This window comes from Dermochelys coriacea, chromosome 18 (genome assembly GCF_009764565.3).
Source record: "Dermochelys coriacea isolate rDerCor1 chromosome 18, rDerCor1.pri.v4, whole genome shotgun sequence".
NCBI lineage: Eukaryota > Metazoa > Chordata > Testudines > Dermochelyidae > Dermochelys > Dermochelys coriacea.
Genome location: NC_050085.1, coordinates 21,818,788 through 21,837,169, shown reverse-complemented (window position 1 = coordinate 21,837,169; position 18,382 = coordinate 21,818,788). Strand labels below are relative to the sequence as shown.

At 45.4% G+C, this 18,382-nt stretch overlaps 1 protein-coding gene across 4 annotated transcripts in view; it reads left to right on the top strand.

Annotated features, from left to right (window-relative positions):
* ACOT7 (acyl-CoA thioesterase 7) overlaps positions 1 to 16,410 on the top strand; it is a 108,580-nt gene extending 92,170 nt beyond the window's left edge. For 2 of the 4 annotated variants that reach the window (XM_043499948.1, XM_038376733.2), the window contains exon 9: positions 14,260 to 16,410. In XM_043499948.1, coding sequence (XP_043355883.1) covers positions 14,260 to 14,364 — 105 coding nt within the window. In that variant the 3' untranslated portion in view covers positions 14,365 to 16,410. The remainder of the gene's footprint in view (positions 1 to 14,259) is intronic. The other 2 variants (XM_038376734.2, XM_038376732.2) reach the window with 1 other exon arrangement.
* Positions 16,411 to 18,382: the final 1,972 nt, after the last annotated feature.

The following is an 18,382-nucleotide window of genomic DNA, read 5'->3' as shown; positions in this document are numbered from 1 at the left end:
TTAATGCTTTTAAAAGAAGTGCTGTTTTACAAAATATGTGAACTTCCTGGTCCTGTTGAGATCTTATTTTCTGTCTCTAACCTCAGATTTAACTACTCTTAACAGCCAGTTAATTAGATTTCAGAGTTCTAATAGTCTGCCCTTCCTCCCCCCCCCCCCCCCCAGCTGGAAAAGCATAGCTGGCTGTAATGATATTGGGGGAGACAGCACCAGACTCATCCTGCCTGCCTGAGCTCTGGATTGCAGACTGTTGAGTAGACGGGCGTATGAAGCCGGATCACCCTTCAAAACCATCAACTCGTATGGATAGTCTTTACCTCTTTACATAGCAAAGCCTTTAATACGCAACCATATGCGATGGTGACCTTAATATATATATTGACACTGTCAGCCACAATGGGTCTCCTAAAATTATGCTTATTAACAGTAGTTCAAAGGTGAAATTCCTGCTGGACATTAAAGGAAGTGGGTGTGTGAGGTACTGTATCAGCCAATTCTTTCTAGGCAGAATTGAGAGGCGTTTCTCCAGTTGAGATTTAAAAATAAAAGATTTCTGTCACTGTGCTTGTATATTAAAATCATGTTCAGGGGCTGTGTGAAACTGCCCAAATCCAGCATTACGGTGAGCTATAAGCGGCTTGATTGGAACATGTCCATAGTGGTGTATGTCAGGAGGGAGTAACTCCAGTGAAGTCAGGGAATTGCCCCAAGGTGAGAGGAGAATCGGAATGATCTCATGATGTCCCATGATACAGAAGCACACCAGAGGCGAGTGAAAGGGAGTTTCTCCCCTAAGCTGGAGTTTTGGCTGCTTGTTCTTCCAGACAACTACTAGTACCCTTATAGAATCATTGACTGCAGTCCTTTTCTGCTAATGACGTGAACAGACATTGTTCAAAATACATCAAGAATATGACTTATGTAGGAGTTGCATTCATCTAAAATCCAGCAACTAGGGCACTTGAAGCTTCTGTTAGATTGTTGAGGCACAGCCAGCTCTAATGAGCCTGTACTGTTACATTGTAAAGGGGCCATTTCAAGTTGTTGGTGTTTTCACAATGTGCCCATCACATGGGTGTCTGATGTGACTGTCCTTCTCATACAGACGTTCTGTGTTTTTTCCCAAAGGGAAAATACTTTTATACCAACTGTGGAGATTTTAGGCACCAAATATCTTCATTTGGATGAATTTGCCTTTGTCTGTCAAGTTACTTTCTTTGCATCCTGTTTATGTGTGCCACGAGGCAGCTGAGGACTGCCCTCAAATTTCTGAAATAGGCATTTTAAAATGTAGCTGACTTAGGAACATTGAGCTTTCTATCCTCCTCCCGTCCCTTTTTCTCTCCCCCGAGTCCTCTCAGGTCTATAGCAAATGGAGTCATTATCAAGCTGATAGTTGGCATTTATATAGTACTTTATAACCATTATCTGATTTGATCAGAAGACAAACTCTGTGCAGCTGGTCTATATTACGAGCCCCACTTCCTGAGTTAGAATTTTAGGGATCCCTGACTCCCAATCCTGGCCCAGACCCCTAAGCAGACAGTCCCTATCCTTGGTGAGTAGCTGGAATTACCTCCTCTGCAGAGGGCCTGCACATGACCCATGCTCTCCTTAAACCCTGTTTGGAGGGCTCACATGGGATTTTAAGCCATGCTTTGGGGGGATTTCACTCTGTGCCCATATTTGGTCTTTTTCTACCCATGGAAAGAAATATTAATCACACAGACTCAAGACTAACCACATGGGAGTATTTGGCTAGTGTTTGGGTTGTTTAATGTGCAACATTCCTCCTCCAAATCCCAGAGGAGATGTTTAGCTGGACTGTGCTTAGCCACTGGGATTGTTGATAGTGGGACCACCTTGGAGCACAAAGACCTTTTAAGGAAACATGCAAAGCACGTTACTTTAAAAATGAAAGGGTTTTGGAGATGGTGTACACTCTTCCTGCAGGCTCGTTGGGTGTGATTAAGAGCAGTGTGCTATAAATGAGCATTGCATGGAGCTACTGGCACATTTATCCAGTAACGGCAGAGCTCAGAGCAGAACTCATTTAGCAAAGCCCCAGAAGAGGAGCAGGAAGTCTGTTGGGTTTTAATGTTCAGATTAGGAGCCTGTTTTGTGAAATATAAAAAGCAACTTCATTATTGTGGGAGTTCATATTTCAGCAGCATATTCTCTCCATCGGCCTCTCACGTGGGTCTGCTTTGTTTAAAAAGAGTTGCTGATAAGGCATATGAGATTAGTTACCACTCATAAGAGCATCTTTATTTTAAGAACTGGGCTGATGGTGAGATCAGCCTTTTCCTCTGCTTTGAAAGTCCCCAATATGAGCAATTTAATTCAACCTTTAGAAAGTGATGGGAATGGAATGGGGATGATGCACACTGGGATATTTGTGCAGTAATGTCATTTGCAGTGAGTTCCAGCATCTTCCATGAGATGTTGCTTCATTAGGCCTTGTTCCTATAGGAAGTGCAGCATGTTAGCTGGTGCAAAGCCATGTCAATTCTGGTGGCTTAACAGGCAGCGATGTGGCATCTACTGTCCAGTGCCACTGTGCTATACCTCAGCGGTGCACATGAGTGGGTATTTTACCTCATGTTAAACGAAAGGCCTTGGGCAGTTTGTGCCCAGAGTTTTTTACATAGGTCCTGGCTGGGAATGGTGGCTTCCAGCAGCTAACCATCACTAATTTGCTTATGTCTCCTGAACGCTAATATCAGTGCATTTCACATGCCTCATGACAATACATATTTGTGGCCATAGGGCTGAATTCTGCCCTGGCTGTTGCCTGGCACAGTGGGTTTGCACAGGGTGCAAGTCATTGCAGAGCTCGGCCAATACCTCGCGTGCCCTGCTCAATTAAGTATCTGAAATAATCTGGACACAAATTTTAATTGCACTCATCATCCAGAGACACCTTATGTTTCCCATTATAAACTCAAGTGAGGTTTCTCTGCATGACTCACTAATTAAAGAGGTCTGTAACTGTCAGGCTTACAGGAAATTGTTCTGCCCACCCCTAGAAGCCCTGATCAGCCTAGACAGCCATTCATTCTAAAACAGACAGGCTATTGACTCTGCTAATTGTGAACTTCATTACTTATTTCATATGCCAAGTTATCAGAGTGTGTTCTCAAATCACACACAAGAAAGGCAAATGCCAAAGTGCTTTGTTTGCAAGTTTCCTATTGGAAAATGAGAACAATGTTTTCCACTGTAGATTAGTTTTACACCCACACGCAGTGGGGCCAGGCTGGAGACCATATGGGAGATGAGAATTCTGGGCCAAACTCAGCTGCTCTCACTAAGCAGGCTGCCTTCCAGCCCTGGGGCAGAGCTGGGAGCATTTAACAGCACTCTCAAGGAACCTTTGTAGGAGGCAGCACCAACAGATACTAGAACCTCCAGCCCTGCTTGCCTGGAAGTCTGGGCTGGCAGCTTAGCTGAGTGGATAGGGCAGGGTCTGGGTCTGGACCCCTGTTCTGATCCCACTCCTGGCACTAGGTCCTGTGATTCTGGACAGTTTTGTGGCCTTTCTGTGGAGCTCTGTTCTTTACCCACCCTTACTTTGACAAACTGGAAATAAGACACAGATTTTTAAGCAAGGGTAAATCTGCCATTGGAACAGATTACCTAGGGAGGTGGTAAATCTACCACCTGGAGTCGAAGTCAAGATGGGCTGCTCTTTAAAGGATGCTGCATCTTGTCCATTAATAGTTGGGCTTGATGCAGTAGTCACTGGGTGAAACTCTGGCCTGTGTTATGCAGGAGGTCAGACTAGCTTATTATAATAGTCCCTTCTGGCCTTAAAGTCTGTGAAATTGTAGATTTCCATGTATTGCTTTGAGATCCACCCCGCTCCCTTCCTTTTCCCTGATGTATTTACTGCCAAATGGTAGCCAGCTCAGATGGTCTGTGGTAAAGAGCCCTGGGGATGAGCTGTGCTGTCTGCCGCATGGCACTGTTAGCCAGACGCACTCAGACTCATCCAGAGACTCCTTCACTTGTTTTCTCTGCAGCTGTACTTGGCATTCTAAAAATGCATGTGTCTTCTGAAAAGAAAGTGTTTTATAGGGAGGAGGGGAGTGACCTCCCAGAGCCAGCTGGAGCGTGGGGGGCTGCAAGATGGCACTTCATCTCCCATTACTTTGTCAGTGTAGCAAGAGAAAAGCAGCAAAGTGGTGGCTTCTGAGAGTCACTTGAATAATGTAAAATATCTGCAGGTGCTAACAGGCATGTAGTCCATGCTGCAGGCCAAGCTTTCTGCTCCCCACAGGGCAGATTCTGGCCCATGTTTCCCTGGAGGGCAGCAAGGCGAAACAGGCGGCTCTGGCCAGGGCGCAGGGCTGCTATCTTTCCTCTATTGGGTCCAGGGGAACAAAATGGCCTGCTGCCTTTGAAGACCTTGGTCTAGCCTGCACTGGAATTTTCAGGCCCTTTGCTCCCATTGGATATATCTGTAGGCCAGGCTACTACCAGCTCAGGCCTTTCCCCCTCAAGTCTGAAAAATGGAAGTGTGGACTCAGCCTTACCCTGGCTGCGTGTGTCCTTCTTACCCCCTCTACCACCGTGGCATAAGGGACACTCCAGCAGGGCTTGTATTTTAATGACACGTTACTAATTGAGAGCCAGCCCAAACTCGGCCTTCAGGGTGCCTGTTGAAGTGCGTGCACCAGCTCTTTGTGCCGCTCTTGAGCAGCAGCCTGCTGGAGTGCAGCATAGCTGGCCCCGTGTGCCATACGCTTCAGAAATGCTCCGGAAACTCCAGTCACAGGAGGATGCTGAATCCGGAGGTGAGCCAGGTTTTTTTTGGCTCCCCAGTAGTGAGCATCTGCTTTGGAAAGGAATGTTCTTGCTTACTTTGTAATTGCTTTTAGAAAACAGCTGGTTTTTACATCCGTATTCTGTCCAGTGGAAAGGGACCTCAAAACCCTTGTATCCTGCAGAGAATGTGAATGTGATCCATCTAGTGCTGGAGTGGACAGGGCTGACTCTATTGGCATAGCAGTAGCATGGCATGTTACCGGGCAAGGGAATCAGTTTGCCACTCCAGGTCAGGTGTTTGCTGCTAGCCAGCAGTCTGTGTAGGAAGCATGTCTCTTGCTCTGTGTCAATCCTCCTGTCCTTGCCCTATAGCGCTTACAGTTTAACTAGAGATGCTGGCAACTAGAATTTCCATTTCAGCTGATGAGGTGATTCTGGTCCTTGCACCAAATCTCCACCGAGTCTCTCTTAAAATCTCTGGAGTTCACCTTAGATCGGATATGGGACTTACCCTGCTATGCAAGATGAAACGTGCCTAAAGAGATAATAACAAAACAGTGGTTGGAGTTGGTGTTAACTTTTGAGTGAAATGAGACAAAAAGTTAGCACCTCCAGGTGTTCCATCAAGCATGATTTAGTTTCCATACTAGGTCATTAGGGGCTGTGTGGGCAGATGATGCAACATCAGCAAAATATGTGGGTGAAGATACTTTTAATGTCAAAAGGATGACAAGTCCCCTTGTGCTGTAGCAGATAGCAGTGTTAGTCACTCTACGGTCATTGGTTGGGGGCTCTGACATTCCACATTGATCTCAGCCCCTTATGTTTCAGCTGCAGAGTAAGTCCCGTCCCTGGCAGGCCTAGAGCAGCCATGTCAGATGCAGCTCCTGGAGCCGACTGGCAGATACACAGATGCATCTCCAGGCAATAATTTAATAATTAATCTGTATTGTTCCCATGTAGTTCAGGATTATACATTTTTAATTGATTCTCCCAGGCAATTGCACCATGTACTGCACTGCCTTTAATTTTTGCCATGTGCTAGTTAAGGGAATTTGGGGGTTGGTAACAGATGCCCACCATTAGTATTACTAGTTAGAACTTTAATTTATAAGCCTTCAAGGTTCTGTAATTCTCAGTCGCCTGTGAGAGGTAATAGTGTTTGATGTTAAAATCCCAGAGTCATACAGGTGGGACCACACACAATATTCTCCTGAGTCTTCATTGTTCCTTTGTGCATCTGAGTGAGTGCTTTTCTCTTCCCACCTTATTATATTAAATAAAACATGATCTGGCTGATGAAGTAACTGCTGATATATCATACTTGGGTTTCTCCAAGGCATTTGACCTAGTACCACATAATACTTAGAATTCAAATTTTTTTAATCAATGGAATTAACACATTAACTGGATTTAAAATTGTCTCACAGATAATTCCAAAATGTAGCTGATAATAGGGAAGTATCAATAAGCAGGGCTGTTTCTAGGAGGAGGACAACTTGCTGTTTGTGATTTGAATCACCTGGTTAAATGGAACAATCCAATAAAATGTGCTTTCATAGAATATCAGGGTTGGAAGGGATCTCAGGAGGTCATCTAGTCCAACCCCCTGCTCAAAGCAGGACCAATCCCCAACTAAATCATCCCAGCCTGGGCTTTGTCAAGCCTGACCTTAAAAACCTCTAAGGAAGGAGATTCCACCACCTCCCTAGGTAACGCATTCCAGTACTTCACCACCCTCCCAGTGAAAAAGTTTTTCCTAATATCCAACCTAAACCTCCCCCACTGCAACTTAAGACCATTGCTCCTGGTCCTGTCATCTGCCACCACAGAGAACAGCCGAGCTCCAGCCCCTTTGGAGCCCCCTTCAGGTAGTTGAAAGCAGCTATTAAATCCCCCCTCATTCTTCTCTTCCGCAGACTAAACAAGCCCAGTTCCCTCAGCCTCTCCTGATATGTCATGTGTTCCAGTCCCCTAATAATTTTTATAGCCTTCCGCTGGATGTTTTCCAATTTTTCCACATCCTTCTTGTAGTGTGGGACCCAAAATTGGACACAGTACTCCAGATGAGGCCTCACCAATGTCGAATTGACGGGAATGATCATAGAATCATCGAATATCAGGGTTGGAAGGGACCTCAGGAGGTCATCTAGTCCAACCCCCTGCTCAAAGCAGAACCAATCCCCACGTCCCTCGATCTGCTGGCAATGCCCCTACTTATACAGCCCAAAATGCCAGTGGCCTTCTTGGCAACAAGGGCACACTGTTGACTCGTATCAGCTTCTCATCCACTGTAACCCCTAGGTCCTTTTCTGCCGAACTGCTGCCTAGCCATTCGGTCCTTAGTCTGTAGCGGTGCATGGGATTCTTCCGTCCTAAGTGCAGGACTCTGCACTTGTCCTTGTTGAACCTCATCAGATTTCTTTTGGCCCAATCCTCTAACTTGTCTAGGTCCCTCTGTATCCTATCCCTACCCTCCAGTGTATCTACCTCTCCTCCCAGTTTAGTGTCCTCTGCAAACTTGCTGAGGGTGCAATCAACTCCATCCTCCAAATCATTAATGAAGATATTGAACAAAACTGGCCCCAGGACCGACACTTGGGGCACTCTGCTTGATACCGGCTGCCAACTAGACATGGAGCCATTGATCACTACCCATTGAGCCTGACAATCTAGCCAACTCTCTGTCCACCTTATAGTCCATTCATCCAGCCCATACTACTTAACTTGCTGGCAAGAATACTGTGGGAGACTGTCAAAAGCTTTTCTAAAGTCAAGGAACAACACGTCCACTGTTTTCCCCTCATCCACAGAGCCAGTTATCTCGTCATAGAAGGCAATTAGATTATCAGGCATGACTTGCCCTTGCTGTATCCATGCTGACTGTTCCTGATCACTTTCCTCTCCTCTAAGTGCTTCAGAATTGATTCCTTGAGGACCTGCTCCATGATTTTTCCAGGGACTGAGGTGAGGCTGACTGGCCTGTAGTTCCCAAGATCCTCCTCCTTCCCTTTTTTAAAGATGGGCACTACATTAGCCTTTTTTTTTTTAACTTTAATATAGGCAAATGCAAGGTACGTGCATCGGGGAACAAAGAATGCTGATTAGAGATACAGGATAGAAGGCTGTCTCGGAAAGCAGTGATTCAGAAAAGCACTTGGGTGTCATTGCAGATAATCCTCTCAACCCGAGCTTTCAGTACAGTGTTGTGGTGAAAAGGGCTAATGGGGCCCTTGGGTGTATAAAAAGGGGAACATCAAATAGAGATAGGGAAGTGGTCTTGCCTCCACACACAGCACTGGTAAGACTGCTGCTTGGATACTGTGTCCAGTTCTGGTGACCACACTTCAAGAAGGATATGGAGATGTTGGAGAGAGTTCAATGGAGGACCACAAAAGTGATCCGGGGGTTGGAAGGCTTAAGGAGTTAAATATATTCAGTGTACTGAAGAGAAGGTTTAGAGGTACTTGATCGTGGTGCATAGGTGCTGCTGACGCATGGGAAAGAGATCTAATAGTGAGAAGCTTTTCAACCTTGCTGACAGAGGCACAACAAGATTCAATTCAACTTTGATACAAGATGCAGCTTCCTAGCAGTGCGGGTGATTAAACATTGGAACAGTTTACTGGGGAGGCAATGGGCTCTCCAGCTCTTGGAGTCTTTATGACAAGATTACAGGTTTCAGAGTAGCAGCCGTGTTAGTCTGTATTCGCAAAAAGAAAAGGAGTACTTGTGGCACCTTAGAGACTAACAAATTTATTAGAGCATAAGCTTTCGTGAGCTACAGCTCACTTCATCGGATGCATCCGATGAAGTGAGCTGTAGCTCACGAAAGCTTATGCTCTAATAAATTTGTTAGTCTCTAAGGTGCCACAAGTACTCCTTTTCTTTTTATGACAAGATTAAATACCTTTCTGAAAGTTTTGTGTCTGGGAGAGGTTTTCAGGCTGGGGACAGTGGATGTGGGTACGGGCTGAATGTCTGTGGTGGTCCCATCTGGCCTTGGAGTCTCAAGCTTCAGAACTTCAGCATGTCACCTGCAGGGGTCAGGAAGGAATTCCCCTCCCCACCCCACCCCACCCCCCAAACACCCATTTGCAATCTGGGTGGCTGTTTTTTCCACCTTTCTCTGAAACATCAGAGATTGTCCACAGCTAGAGACAGGATGCCAGTTGGGCTGGGCCAGTCGTCTGGGCTGGGCCAGAGAATCCTGTTTCTAGCTGCCTGGCTGGTGTGTCTTGCTTACATGTTCAGTGTCCAGCTGATCACCAGATTTGGGGTCAGGAAGGAATTTCCCCCAGGTCAGATTGGCAGGGACCCTTGAGGGTTTTCACCTTCCTCTGCAGTGGAAGGCCCGGGTTACAGGCTGGGATCCTCGAGGCATATCTCACCTATTTGAGCCTTTGCTGTTCCAGAGGCCTCAGTCTCTCCTGTTCTCGGCCTGGGGCACGCAACAGTTACTCTCCTGCTGATTAAACTGCGTTAGTTTTGTCACTAGGCTCCACATCAGGGTGACATGTTCTGGCCTTTGAAAGGCAGGAGGTCAGTCTAGATGATCTCATGGTCCCTTCTGTCCTTAATCTCTGTGAAACTAGTGCACTATTTTCCCCTTAATGATGGAGTTTCTTTTCCTGTTCAGTGAAGTCAGTCACCTCCACCCACCAGTTCCCCCTTGAACTCATGGTTATATTTTTGCCCTTGGCAGTTCCTTCCATAATTCAAGTGGTAGGAAGAAATGTTTCCAGAGTTGCTCGGAGGCTAGTCCCCTCAACTTCAGCTCGGGGGAGAGGTCGCTGCTTGTTCAGCATTAACGCAAACTCTGTGCCGGCTCTGCAAAAGCCTCCTGGTGAGCAGCGTGCTGATGCTCGTACGTCCATGCAGGCTGTGTGCTCCCTGGCCCTGGGGCAGCCCCACTGTTCTGGGGTAACAGCTACTTGAGTTTGTGTTTTAGTAGCTGCTGTTGCCTTTGTGTGTTCTGCTAGCTCCCATCAATCATCGCACAGTGAATTAAGAGCAACACAAGGTCTCTCCAGGGGGATTCTGCAGCCTCTTCCAGCTGGGAGATGGCCCTTCTGTTTCCCCTGCCCGTCCCCTGATAGAGTGGCAATGGCAGCAGAGACAGAAGGCACTCCTTTGAGTGCTTCCCCTACTGCATTGTCAGGCCCTATCAACCTCCCTCACCTTGTCCCAACCTGGGAAGTAATTGTAAGTGGCCATCAGAGGCACAATGGCTATATTAGCAGTGTTGACACAGGGATATGTACAGTCAATTGCTAGACAGATGAGGCTGGTGGCAAAGGACTGAAATCAGGACTTAATTTGGATCCCACTATGGGAGAGGTGGAGCTGCTGTGTAATAAGATAATAATACTGTTTCTTGACTTGGTTAATGGGATATTTACTGTATGGCTATCCTGGACTAAACCCCCAGGGGGGTTGGGAACCGAACAGGAAGGCAACACAATGACTTGAAATAAGACCTCTCAGCAAATATTAGGGGTGGTTTGAGTCAATGCAGGAGCCTTTTGCTTTGACTCTACCCCCTGTGAGCAAATGGGTTTGGGGCAACAGGTTCCACCCTGGAAACTAAGGGCTAGTCTACACTAGAAGCGCCACAGTCGTGCAGCAGCACCAGTGAAACTACACTGCTGTGGCATGTCTGGTGAAGCTGCTTTCTGCTGTTGGAAGAGCACAGAATAAAGCTGTCGGCAGCACAAGCAAACCACCTCCCTGAGAGAGGCTTATTCACATCCCTGAGCCACATTAGTTAGACTGACATAACTGTTGTGTAGACAAGCCCTAAGCCAGAGGGCTGCTGTCTGGATTTAAGGACAAAGGAGAGCCAAGGTGAACCCAGATTCCAGAGTGTGGGGTGTCTGGGAAGTGAGACCTGCCTAGAGTTTCTGCTAAGAAATGACAGGTTTCAGAGTAGCAGCCGTGTTAGTCTGTATTCACAAAAAGAAAAGGAGTACTTGTGGCACCTTAGAGACTAACAAATTTATTAGAGCATAAGCTTTCGTGAGCTACAGCTCAATGCATCCGATGAAGTGAGCTGTAGCTCACGAAAGCTTATGCTCTAATAAATTTGTTAGTCTCTAAGGTGCCACAAGTACTCCTTTTCTTTTTGCTAAGGAATGGCAAGCCTCTAGGTAAGATCCATGTGCCTGTATGCCCAAACCAGAAAAGTGAAGTGGACACTGAAATAAAGCTGTAGCATATATATAATAAAAAAAAAAAAACCTTTTGTTAAAATCCTTTTCTTTTCATCTAGTGCTTTGCTCCAATGGTTCACTAACAGTACTTTTGTTTTAAGAAGGCTGTTCTGAGCCCCTGCATTTACTGCTGGTCACAAGCTCCAGATGGGAAGAACTGTAGATACAGAGTCCAGTTGAATCTGCTGGATATCCATGGTGTATGCACAGGGCACTTTGGGAGAATCACGTCCTTCACCCGGGAGAGGTGAAGGCACCAGGCCTGAGATCTGGGTGGACAGAGCTGCAGCTAGCACCCTGCAGCCTTTCCTGCACTGCCAGCACCACGAGTGCTCAGGGATGTATCGGGTTTCCTTCTCTGAATAGATGTGGGTGACTCTAATTGTTCTCAAGCCGCTATCACTGTTGGAGTGGTTCTCTCTGCAAGTGCAGCAGTGTTCACCTCCCAGAGCACTTCAGCTAAATTAGTTGCGTTTGTTTACTTGTTTGTCATTTACAGCCAGGAAAGCCAATAATGGAGAGCGGAGCCCACGCAGAAAATAAGCTTCTCTCTACTCCTCTTCCCCAGGGCCTTTGTCTTGTCAATTAGTGTGCTGTTACTACCTGTATGGCTAGGAAAAGCTTCCCATTGTTTACAAAGAATGTAGGGTGCTACTCTGAAAGAATGTAGGCTGATGGTTCAGCAAGGAGCATCCTCGAAAGCAACAATCCATTCACACTGCTGCTCTTGTGGCTGAAAAACAGGACCAAGATGATGCATAATAAATAAATGTGATCCATGAACATCCCCTTTGCTGGTTGCAATTAAGCCATGAAGGGTTGGCCTGCATGCCTCTTGCACTGACAGATTTTTCAGCCATGGCATGGATAGCAAGTGGTGGTTGGATAATCTTGGTATGGACATTGCTTGGGAAAGCCGTGTGAGTCTCCAGTCGGAGATTTCACTGGTTGCTGGACTACACCAGCACTGCACGCTTCTTTTGGTTACATGGTTCCCCAGTTGCCCAAGCTGCGCATCCCTTTTGCACTGCTGTTTTCTCCTGTGTAGTGTCCTGCTGTCTCCCCAGTGCTGGAGCCTTTGTCCACCACAGGAAAAGAACATGGCATCGGGGAACAGCTCTGACGGGGGAAGGCAGTGGGGAAAGACTCCCACAGTGGGGAAAAACTCAGCCTCCCCCCTGCCAGAGCCTTTCACTGACACGTGTGGCTAGCCTGCTTTTCACTGCAGCATGGAGCTACACCACTGACAGTGGTGTGCAGTGTAGACGTAGCCTTGAGGGGAAGCTCATGAGTTTATCCAAGTGACAAGGGTTTGTAGAGGCACATTATAGATCAGCCTTCTGCTGAAAATTTAAGCCAAAGGTTTTAGGAGCTTTTTACTCAGTAGCTTATAAATAAGTGACCACCTTCTTCCCCACTCTCAACTCCCATTTACTGGGCCAGGCCAGGCATAGCAGCCTGAAGAAAATGCCTATCCCATAGACAACACTGAAGAAAGGGGGGAAAAAACGTAATAAAGTGACTTGGAAAAACCAACTCTAGCTGTGTGGTTCTGTCGTGCGTTTCAGAAGAGAACTCACCCCAGCATTTGAAATGTGCCAGAGCTGCTGTTTTGCTGGCTGGGAGGCTGCCAGGCTTGGACAGCTTGGACCTGGGGGCATGTAGAGAACAGTTTGAGATGTCTGTGAGAGGAAGGATTTGCTATAACCGTACATTCAAAAGCTCATTCTAGTCATTTTTGCCAATAGCCTCTTACTCTGAAACATCTGGGAGTAGACAGTCCCTGCTCTGGTTTGGTCTCCTAGCTCCTGCAGGATATTTTCGCTCTATACAAACCTGTTTGGGCTCCAAGAGGTTTGACTTGTTTCTTTTAGAGCCAATAGCAGAAATGCCAATGCCTTGGACCTTACCATCCGGTCCTAAAGGACTTGATGGAGCCAAAGGTGGGTGCTCTGGGGAGCATTATGGGTTGATGATACTACTAAATTACACATGTGCATAAGGGTTTGCAGGCTTGAGTCCTTGAACTGCGAGTTCCCAAAGTCTGGGGTTGTGCCTGGCTCTGAATGGAAAGTGCAACATTCACCCTGATGCTATCTAAATGAGAGAGAATATGATTTTAATATTCTCTTGCTGCTAGCCTCTGATTGTAACCCAAAATAATTTATAACTTTGATGCATTTCTTCATTATGAAATGAATTTGTTCATCCAAATCCTATTAGCAGGGTTACCTACAGCCAAGTGTTCTGCAGAGTGGTTATAAAACCATGTAAAATTGTACCTAAAGTGTAACAAATTCAGTAATTTATAAAATGAATGGCCATGAAGATGTTATCCCATCAGGGACTTGGCAGCATGTGCTTGGCTAAGAAATTAAAAGCTGCCATACGTGTCTGAGAAATTGATTTACCTTCCTGGCTAACCCACTTAACAAACATCTCTGTACATAAATAAGTGAATTCCCTGTAACATTTGACAAACTTGTACTCTTGCTGCATTTTAACTTAAGGAATTTCAGGCTGCTGGCCTCCTTGCGGCTGCAGGGATCCCAGGGCTTTTATTTGGTGATAGACTTTTAAAAAGCAATGAAGGGCCACAGCTTTTGAACTAAGAAAAGATCTTAGTTCAAAACAGAACATTCCCCTCCTACAAAAGATGTGTCTGCGGCCTGCACAGGAGGCTGAGGGCTGTTCTTAATGACACACGGGCATCTTCCATGACTCCTGCGGTTTGTCGGCCATTCAGTTGGAAGCGTCTCTTGAAGGTGCTCTCCTTTAGCACGTGTTGGCTGTGGATCAGTTTGCTGAATACCCTCCATCTCTGAACTGTAGAGAAATAAGCATGTCTACCAGGCAGAGACTGTCTGCTGCTACGTGTGGCCACTCTGGCTTGCAGTGTGCTCATTTCTCACCCCCAAGATTCATGGAAGAGCTTTTTTATCTTGAATTCCTGCATAAATTCTCCAAGCCATTTCTTATGCTTGTTCTCCCTGGGGTGGATGATCGGGTTCCTGTCAATAGTTTCTACTTCTGTTGTGCTGCAGTAAATGGGAGTAACTCCATTTGACTTCAGTGGAGTTACCCTAGATTTGCCCTGGTGTTGCTGAGGTCAGAATATGTCTCATAGTCGCAAAGTCCTTGGGATCTTTCAGGCTGGAAGGAGGACTAGAATGTTGACTGAATTGTTGTGAAGTAGGCTAAGAGCTCGCTGTCAGACTCGCAAGCATCCAAAAGAGAACAGAAATAATATTTAGGTTTTTGATTTTCTGATCAACAGGTAGAAACTGAAGAGGAGAAGAGTCGTTTTGAAGATGGAAAAGGGAGATATCTTCAAACGAAAGCCAAAAGGCAGGCGCAGATGCAACCGCTCACTCAACAATGACCCTTCATCTTGGACCTAAATATTTATGGCAGAGCCACCTAGAAATAAACACATCCACTTTAGAAATATTTACTTGGACAAATAAAACCAACCTTTCACTCGTGTTGTGTGAAGTGTTCACAGGGCCCTGTGTATTCATTGATCCTGTACCTGTGCAAATAGAGGCAGAATTCACTCTGTGCGGCAGAATTGTACTCCAGAAGATAAGTTTTTTTCCTTTTTGTTTTGTTTTTTAAAGTGAGCCTTTCAGATGCGACTCAAGTGTTGAGATGGAGTGTTTGTCTTTTTGCATTCACATGTAAACTGAAACAATCGTTCTGAAGTCTGAGCTGTGCCACCATTCGTCACTATTGAATGTTAAATCTGAACCGTAATGATGCCAATTTAAATCAGTTTTTGAATTAGAATCGTAAAATATCAGGGTTGGAAGGGACCTCAGGAGGTCATCTAGTCCAACCCCCTGCTCAAAGCAGGACCAATCCCCAACTAAATCATCCCAGCCAGGGCTTTGTCAAGCCTGACCTTAAAAACCTCTAAGGAAGGAGATTCCACCACCCCCTAGGTACCCGTTCCAGTGCTTCACCACCCTCCTAGTGAAAGTTTTTCCTAATATCCAACCTAAACTTCCCCCACTGCAACTTGAGACCATTACTTCTTGTTCTGTCATCGGCTACCCCTGAGAACAGTCTAGATCCATCCTCTTTGGAACCCCCTTTCAGGTAGTTGAAAGCAGCTATCAAATCCCCCCTCATTCTTCTCTTCTGCAGACTAAACAATCCCAGTTCCCTCAGCCTCTCCTGATATGTCCTGTGTTCCAGTCCCCTAGCCATTTTTGTTGTGCTCTGCTGGACTCCCTCCAATTTTTTCACATCCTTCTTGTAGTGTGGGGCCCAAAACTGGACACAGTACTCCAGATGAGGCCTCACCATTGTCGAATAGAGGAAAATGATCATGTCCCTCGATCTGCTGGCAATGCCCCTACTTATACAGCCCAAAATGCAGTTAGCCTTCTTGGCAACAAGGGCACACTGTTGACTCGTATCCAGCTTCTCGTCCACTGTAAGCCCTAGGTCCTTTTCTGCAGAACTGCTGCCGAGCCGTTCGGTCCCTAGTCTGTAGCGGTGCATGGGATTCTTCCATCCTAAGTGCAGGACTTTGCACTTGTCCTTGTTGAACCTCATCGGATTTCTTTTGGCCCAATCCTCTAATTTGTCTAGGTTCCTCTGTATCCTATCCCTACATCCTGCATATCTACTGCTCCTCCCAGTTTAGTGTCATCTGCAAACTTGCTGAGGGTGCAGTCCACGCCATCTTCCCGATTATTAATGAAATTATTGAACAAAACTGGCCCCAGGACCAACCCTTGGGGCACTCTGCTGGGTACCAGCTGCCAACTAGACATGGAGCCATTGATCACTACCTGTTGAGCCCAATGATCTAGCCAGCTTTCTGTCAACCTTTCTATCCATTCCTCCAGCCCATACTTTTTTGTTAAACTACTGAGCAGTTTTAGCAGAAACATCCAGTCTAATGTTTGTTCCATAATTCCAGGCAAACTGCTGTGCCTTTCTGGATGCCAGAGGCCCATGCCTACTCCCCAAAACTTCTAGCTTCACAAAGGCCAAGTTCTGCAATACAGCTGTGTTATGTTTCTAAAAGGCACACTGAATATGTAGGAGCAGCATAAAATTGGATTTATGTCCAAGTAAATACTACCAGATTACTGTACCCCGTGTATTATTCATTCCAACCCCATTCAATAAAATAAGTCCAGTCTGCCATAGGTGGAGTGGCACAGAAAGCAACGGGCATAGCAAAGAATACACAGGGCCATGACTCTTTTTGTAATGCAGTGTTGATCTACAGTATGTCCTAAAATATGTAAACCAAAGCTTATTTATAATACTCAAGTATACATGCTACTCAGTATTGTATGGGACTCTCAATTCATTCCATTCAAATCTATGTAATATTTTTGTGCACATCTAAGTTATTTAGGGTGCACTGTGACATGAATAAAGTCGGTCAGCCTTCAGATGAAGGAAATAGGGTGTCATTTTTTTCTCTTCAGAAATTGTGTGTAGACTAAATAATCATTCCAAGGTGTCCCAGGAGTTCTCTTCAGGGTTAAAGTTAGGCTAATGTGTTCATTGGATTGAATGGGAAATGCCCCTGGAACAGGAGTTGCTGGACTAAAATGTGCAGTGCTCTTCATGCTGAGTGTCTTTGGATAATCTCCATGGAATTCATTCGTGTCATCAGTGTTGTGGTCACTCACCCCACAAGGGTTAAGAAGCTCTCATTAGAAGCTATATTGAAATTACAACTCTAATTTCCTCAATAAACCAGGTAAAAGAGGTGAAAACACATAGCCTTGACAGGTGAGTGTGCCAGTCAGAGAATCATGGAAATGTAAATCGGGACCTTGAGAGGTCATCTAGTCCTGCCCCCTGTGCTGAGGCAGGACCCTGTAAACCTAGACCATCCCTGGAAGGTGTTTTTGTAACCGATTCTTAAAACTTCCAGTGGTGGGGAATTTCACGACCTACCTTGGATGCCTGTTCCAGAGCTTAACTACCCTGAGAGTTAGAAAGTTTTTCCTAATTTCTCACCTCAATCTCCCTTGTGGCAGATTACACTGATAACTTGTTTTATCTTCAATGGACATGAAGAACAATTGATCACCGTCTTCTTTATAATCGCCCTTAACATACTTGAAGACTGTTGGCAAATGCCCCCCTCGGTCTTCTCAAGACTAAACATGCCCAGTTTTATACAACTTTCTTCATAGGTCAGGTTTTCTAAACCTTTTATCACTTTTCTTTTTTGCTCTTATCTGGACTCTCCAATTTGTCCACATCTTTCCCAAAGTGTGGCACCCAGAACACAGGACTCCAGTTGAGGCCTCGCCAGCGCAGAGTAGCGTGGCACAGTTACCTCCCATCTTGCATACAACTCTCCCATTCATACACCCCAGAATATTAGCCTTTATTGCAACTGCATCAGATTGTTGGCTCATTCAATTTGTAATCCACTATAACCTTCATATCCTTTTCAACAGTAGTCACTCAACCAGTTATTCATTTTGTAGTTGTACATTTGATTTTATAGGAATAGTCTCCACCCCATTATCCAAGTCATTAATGAAAAATATTGACTAGTACTGGACCCAGTACAGATCTCTGCAGTACCCCTCCTAGTTTGATAGCAAACCATTGATGATTACTCTTTGAATGGACTTACAAACAGCTTTGCACCCACCTTGAAATTTTATCTAGACCACATTTCCCTAGTTTGTCCGTGAGAATGTCATGTGGGACTATGTCAAAAGCCTTACCAAAATCAAGCTTCCTCACATCCACTAGGCCAGTAAGCCTGTCAAAGAAGAAAATTAGGTTGGTTTGGCATTTGTTCTTGACAAAAATCCATGTTGGCAGTTGCTTATAATCTTGTTATCCTCTAGGTGCTTACAAAATGATTGTTCAATAGTTTGTTGCAGTAATATGTAATTATAGGCTGTCCTATAATTTCCCAGGTCCTTTTTGTTCCCCTTTTTGAGGATAGGTGCTATGTTTGCTCTTCCCCAGTCCTCTGAGACCTCACCCATCCTCCAGGAGTTCTCAAAGATAATCACTAATGGTTCCAAGGTTGCTTGAGCTAGTTCCTTAAGTACCCTAGGATGACTTTCATCAGGGCCCGCTTATTTGAATACATCTAACTTATCAAAATGCTCTTTAACCTCTTCTTTCCCTATTTTGGTTTGCATTCCTTCTTCCTTGTTGTTAATATTAATTTTGTTAAGTACCTTGTCACCCAAATTGCCTGCCACCTTCAGGTTCTCAACCAGTTTCTCCCTGATCGTCAGAATTACATCTAAAATGGCTGTCCCCCTCATTACTTCCTCCACTTTCTGAAACCAAAAGTTGTCCACAATACATTCCTAGAAATTACTGGATATTCTTATTTGTCCTTTTGATCAAGGATATGAACCATCCTGATGTTAATATAAAGTGATGTA